This window comes from Ricinus communis, chromosome 8 (assembly GCF_019578655.1).
Source record: "Ricinus communis isolate WT05 ecotype wild-type chromosome 8, ASM1957865v1, whole genome shotgun sequence".
Taxonomy (NCBI): Eukaryota; Viridiplantae; Streptophyta; class Magnoliopsida; order Malpighiales; family Euphorbiaceae; genus Ricinus; species Ricinus communis.
The window spans coordinates 7,975,089-7,981,088 of NC_063263.1; the positions used below are offsets into that span (position 1 = coordinate 7,975,089).

Here is a 6,000-nt window from a genome sequence, read left to right on the forward strand (position 1 = left end):
CCCAAGTTGCTTTTGAACTTTCGGGATATATAGGAATAACTAAAGACTCTGTTTCTCTCTCTTTCCATGTTCTTGTTTATATTATCCATTTCTTTTTTACCACTCACTGCCACTACAAAAAAGAGTGTTTGACATTATATGCATAAAACCTGTGCAAGGAGGAAAAAAATGAAATATCAATAATTCGGATTTCATTTATAACTCAAGAAAATTGGTTGAGTCTTAATTTATGTTCCGACTTTTCTCTTGTTTCGTAACCATGCTCTGTTTTCAACTAGGGAACCCTCCAGTTGCTTTGGCCCCTCCAACAGCTGAGTCCAAACTTGGCAGCAAATATGATAGTATAGTGGTTGTCGGTGTGATTGAGCTATTGTATAGCATTTTAACTATTACTAAGCTTAATTCAGGTCATAAATTGTACTATGTATTTGACTTGAAATCACATTCCAATTTTAAAATGTTTTCAATGAATAGCATCCTCTATTATGATTTCAATTGTTACTTTCTTTTTTCATCAATAAAAAAAAATCGCTGAAAAGCGACGTGACAATTAATTAATTTTGAAATTTTTTCTTTTTTAGAAGAAAAAAAAAAAAAGTAAAATACTACTGAACTCTGCACTCTACAGAACCATTATGACATGGGCACAACGGGAACCAAAAGCTCAGAAATCATGAAAGTTATTCTAATAACTGAAGCCCAAAGTTTTGGCAGAGCAGTTGGGACTTGGGAGAACTAGTCATAGTAGCCCCTCCTCCTTTCTTGGCACTTAACCGAATCGTTAGTCTGTTTAAAACCCACACATAAAAGAGCTCCGGAGAAAAGAAAAACAAACCAAAGGTAATCTAATTTTGGTCTTTCAAAATCCCTTTTGTGATTGAACTGTTTCATAGCCATTTGCCTTCTCCATGGCATCAAAGCTGCCTCAATTGCAAGGCAAGGCAAGTTCTGTAGCCAAGAATGGACTTGCTTTCTACAAGCAGCTGTTGGAACAAAACAAGCATTTTGTTCAGGATCCACCAACAGTTAAGAGATGCCAATTGCTGTCAAATCAACTGCTTTACACTCGCCTTGCCAGGTTTATTATGTTTGCATGCTTGCTTAATGTTGTTTCCATTATAATATCATTCTGCCTGCCATGTCTTTTTCCAAGGATCTTTTGCACGTAATTACAATCACAAAAACATAGTTAGGAATGGCGCATAGCTGAACTTCTTTTAACTTCAAATGTCCAATCCGCATTTAAAGCGTTTATAAAACTACTCTTTTAATTAAAAAAGTAATATAGTATAATATCGTACGGAATGTAAAAGAATTTCAACATAAAGCAGTATGCAATATAAATAAATAAAATATTAAATATACTGTGTGATATCTAATACTTTTATAAAATTATATTTTAATTTTAAAATATTAAAAAATTATTTTATAAAAATATTAGATATTCCGTTCAGTAGGTAAAAGATGTAACAATAAAATTGGGCTATGAAATATTATTATACAAATAAAGACGGACTATCTAGAGTTAGTAATAATAATACTGATGTAATGTAGAATTCTAAATGATATTTTTAAGGGGCAGTTCTGTATAAAAATTTATACCATATCAGATAATATGGTTAGCTTTAGTACTAATTTAATGTTAAATATCTTATTTGCCCCTCTGAAAATAGCAATTGAGCCCCTTGTTTTATGGAAAAATTAGCCAATAGTACAAATATAATGTAAAATTTTTAATTTTATCCCTTCTAATTTTGACTTCTAGCTTCACCTCTGTATCTATGTGTGTCTACACATTCATTTGTTGGCTTAGATATGATATGATAGAATCCATTGTTATAGTTTGCTTTCTGCTTGTGCTTCCAGTATTCCAAGTCGCTGCGAAGCATTCTGGAAGGAAGTTGGCTCTCTAAAGAATCTAATGAAGGACAAGCAAGAGTTCAATAAAGAGAATGCTGGGCTGATTGCTTTATTTGGACTAGAGTGCTTCGCTTGGTTTTATGGCGGTGAAATCATTGGAAGAGGCTTTACGCTTACTGGTTACCATGTCTGATTTCAAGTTGTCCACAATGGTCACATTTTAGGCAAACCCGTATAAAAATATCACCAGCTTATGATGACTTTGATTTCCTATTTGAAGTTCACATTGCAGAATTCTGTTTTTTTCATGAAGTGAAAGCTGAGGTGCCATGGCAGCAATGAGCAAACACTAGCAGCATATTAATCCTGTGTCCTTTCTTGATCAAATGGGTTTTCATGTGCTAGGAAATTGATAACTTAATTAAGCTTTTCTTAAGGGTTTGTAACATGAAGGAGAATAAATTCACTGTTGAAAATAATAGCTTGAGAATATAACAAAAAAGAAGAAAAGAGTACAAAATGAAGTGGTTAATGTGACTTCTAGTGTCATTTTCAATATCCCAACATGAAGCAAGTAAGGAGTGGCATCTTTTTTTTTTGATTCTCCTTAATATTTAATCCTTTTCCAGAGACCCTTTTGTAGCTTCGCAGAATTTAGCACATGAACATTGATTTTGATTAGATTAGATGCTACGAGTTCAGGGTACTGATGCTGGGAAGTGTGCACTTGGGAGGGGCAATTTAAGTGAAAAGCAAAGTAGTTGGGCAACCAGCATTTATGATTTCATTACTATCTACAGATGTGAAGTGGGGGCTGAGGCATTGTCCTTCTTCAAGCAATCTCTTAACTAACAGTTTGTTTAATTCATCTGCCAGGAAATATATGAATGATCTCATGCCACTCATCACTGATGATGGTAGCTTAGTGGTTCGAAACAGTTCTTTAGGAATCGGGGTTCGAATTCACCTAGCTTATTTAAGTCTTTTCATTTAATCACTAGGCTCTTTTCATTTACCCCTAAAATAATAAATTTAAAAATGTACTATGTAGTTTTATTATTTTAATATTTATTTTTTTTACCGTTAAAAAATAATATTAATATGAGAATATATATCTTATAAAAATTTAATGAAAAGTGTCGATATGTATTTCTTAATTATGTACTTTTGAATTAGACATAAAACTTTATCTAAGTAATATTAAATTTACCGATGATGAGAAGTATAAGACTAGTATTGGAATTGTCTGTGAAGTGAGGAAACTGCGAGCTCAAGATTATGTGAGGAACCAAAAGCATCAAAGGGAATCTGGAAGAATCAGCCAACATTCCAGCATCAACACCAAGAACACAGAGGGAAATATAATTTCTGCCGATTAATCCGGAAAATAGATTGGAAGAAGTGAAAAAGAAAACCCATGAGAGGCAACAAATTATGCAATTCGAACCGTGTTGCACGGTTGAATGACATACCCACGACATTTCCTTTCTTTCTTTGGGCTTCAACTTTTCTCCCATCACCGCCTCCGCCTCCGCCTCCGCCGCCACCACCACCGCTACAAATGTATGAATAAATCTTAGAGGCCCACCATAATGCATTGCACATTGACCCCACAATCACGCCACATTGCACTCGTGATCGTGTTTTAATCATCACCGTCCATGCTTAATTATAGTGACTGTTTTTTCATTTTTCCTGTGAAAATAATAGGATGTTTACGACATCATAATACTTCATGATTATTCACTTATCATGCCACACCAATTTCATCCATTTGTAGATTTCTCACTAAATAATATAACAAATATGTGAAATCCCTCTATTCTGAATTCTTATTCAAGTTTTATGGCGACTTTTTCTTTATTTTTTAATATCCTGCCTGTATAACAATTTTTTAATTTTACATTAAAAAACTTTCTATTAAAACTTCTATCCGGATAATCATTGATTATATTTAATTGTCTACAATTTGTTCTTTTGTAATTTATAAATCGTCCTTTATAATTTATATTTTAATTTAATTTTTTTATTTCTAATAAAATTAACTACTACATTTTTGTTTAAAGTTAAATAATTAAAATACTAAATTAATCAAAATAAAAATTTCGAATTCTTAGATTTTTATTGATTTTAATCTTTAGTATTTAATTTAATTGTAATCAAATTTTAAATATTTTAAAATAATAAAAATTAAATTATTAAAATAATATAAAAACTATTTTTATTATACAAGAATTATGACTTTAATGAAGAGTTTAGAAATCAAAATACTCTAAATCAAATTATACTTTTTTTTATTAAATTATATCTTTTTATTACATTAGTTTTAAAATATAATAAAATTTTAGTGCAATAAAAGACACACACATAATTTATAAGAAATTAGTATAAATTTAAACAAAATTTTTAATAAAAATTTGATCAAAGAATATCTTAATATAAACTTATAAACTAAATGAATAAAATATAATTTTTAAATATTAAAAGTAATAAGTAATACATGACAAAAGTATTGGGACAATAATACTTATTTAAAAAAAAATTATATTTAAACTTTTACACTCGGCTTAACTTTTTTTCTTTTAGTTTATAGTTGCAAAATTTAGATTTTAAAATATATCTATATATAAATAACGATAATGATATGAAATTATCAAATATTATTTTTATCATTTAAGATTTGATTGAGTTTAAGTTAAAATAATGCATTGATAAATTGTTATAATATATTAAATAATAATATTATTTTTTTTATAAAAATAAATAATAGAAATTATTTAAATTTGATTCTCACAAGTAAAATTCTTAACGGCGACTCCTAATTGTTGTCATAAGGATGACTTTTTCTTTTTGACGGAGTCATGAGGATCACTCTAACCAACTAAAGAAAAACCATTTAACATCTTTTTATTTCCTTTTCTCATGAAAAAACATATTTTCCGAAAACGAATGTTACTAAATTCAACAAATGCAACTCTTAAATACAAAGAAAAAGAAGACAGTCCAATGAAACACAAAATTAGAGTCGAGGGGGGTCCACCTCCAGCTATAAAACACAACTAGTCATTTGATACCACTGTTACCCTAGCATTCTTTTATCACTCATGGGGGTGCCGCCACGTATTGCCGGTGACATTTACCGTTTGAGAAATGGCCGGCTAAATGAAATTACGGGAGTGACTGTCATTAAATGAAAAAGAATTGCTAATATTTATATTGAGTAGTAATTAATTACATTAGTTTCTTTGTGAATTTAAAATAAAAATAACAGATTATTGTCTTATTACTATTAAAAAAACTCCCTCGACTCTTCTCTATTAATAATCAATGTTAATGCTCTTTCATTTTCTTTTTCTTTGGTTTTTTATGTATTTTTTTTTAAAATAAAATATAGCATTAAAATTTAGTTTTTGATTTTAATTTTTCTTTGATTATGATATTTGCACTTATTTAATCCAATGAAATCCCATCTGTTGTAAAATAAAAATGAAAAAAGAGAGAAATAAACAAACAAGAAAAGGATGCTTCATGCCAAAATAAAATAAGACAAACAGAGAATAATATAAACGTGGAAGCAGTTTTGCCAATTGATTCCTATTAAAATAAAATATTATTATAGAGAGGGATTTGATTAAGTTTAGTTCGACAACATTATTATTATTATATGTGGGTTTCTTTAAGAATGTTTTATTCCTTCTTTTAGAAAAAAAAAATTATAATAAATAAATATAACCTAAAGTAATGTGATAAAGATGCAAGTCTTCATTAAAATTTATTTAGATATTGGATATATATAATAAATGGACCGCACTGACTAGATTTTACTGAAATTGATTATTATTCTTTTCTTACTAACATTTATAGCTTACAAATTGCATCTGACAATTGTAAATGAAGTAAATTGGGTTTTGACATTTGCTCCATTCCAATTGCCAAGTATAAAGAATATTATATTCTTCTTCAAAGTTCTGCAAACAAAAACAAGTTTAGTTCAGTTATTATGCCTTCTAAAAAGGATCGTTAAGCATAGAGAATTATTGTTTTTGTTACTAATTAGTATTATTTTAATCCGAAAGTAAGTTTCTTTTATCATTAATACAAGTTTAGTCACTGTCTGCTTGAAACCCAAAGTGTTTGATT

At 29.2% G+C, this 6,000-nt stretch overlaps 1 protein-coding gene across 1 annotated transcript; it reads left to right on the forward strand.

Annotated features, from left to right (window-relative positions):
• The first annotated feature begins 577 nt into the window (after positions 1-577).
• On the forward strand, positions 578-2,492 carry LOC125370860. Its single transcript, XM_048377939.1, has 2 exons — positions 578-1,078; positions 1,867-2,492. Exons 1-2 carry the CDS (start codon positions 909-911, stop codon positions 2,051-2,053), a joined length of 357 nt encoding a protein of 118 aa, XP_048233896.1. The 5' UTR covers positions 578-908; the 3' UTR covers positions 2,054-2,492.
• The last annotated feature ends 3,508 nt before the right edge of the window (positions 2,493-6,000 follow it).

Excerpts from the sequence above, each read along its gene's own strand:
- LOC125370860 (XM_048377939.1), top strand. The coding sequence starts at position 909 with ATGGCATCAAAGCTGCCTCAATTGCAAGGCAAGGCAAGTTCTGTAGCC. Across the intron at positions 1,079-1,866 it reads CTTTACACTCGCCTTGCCAG|TATTCCAAGTCGCTGCGAAG; the intron begins GTTTATTATGTT and ends TTGTGCTTCCAG.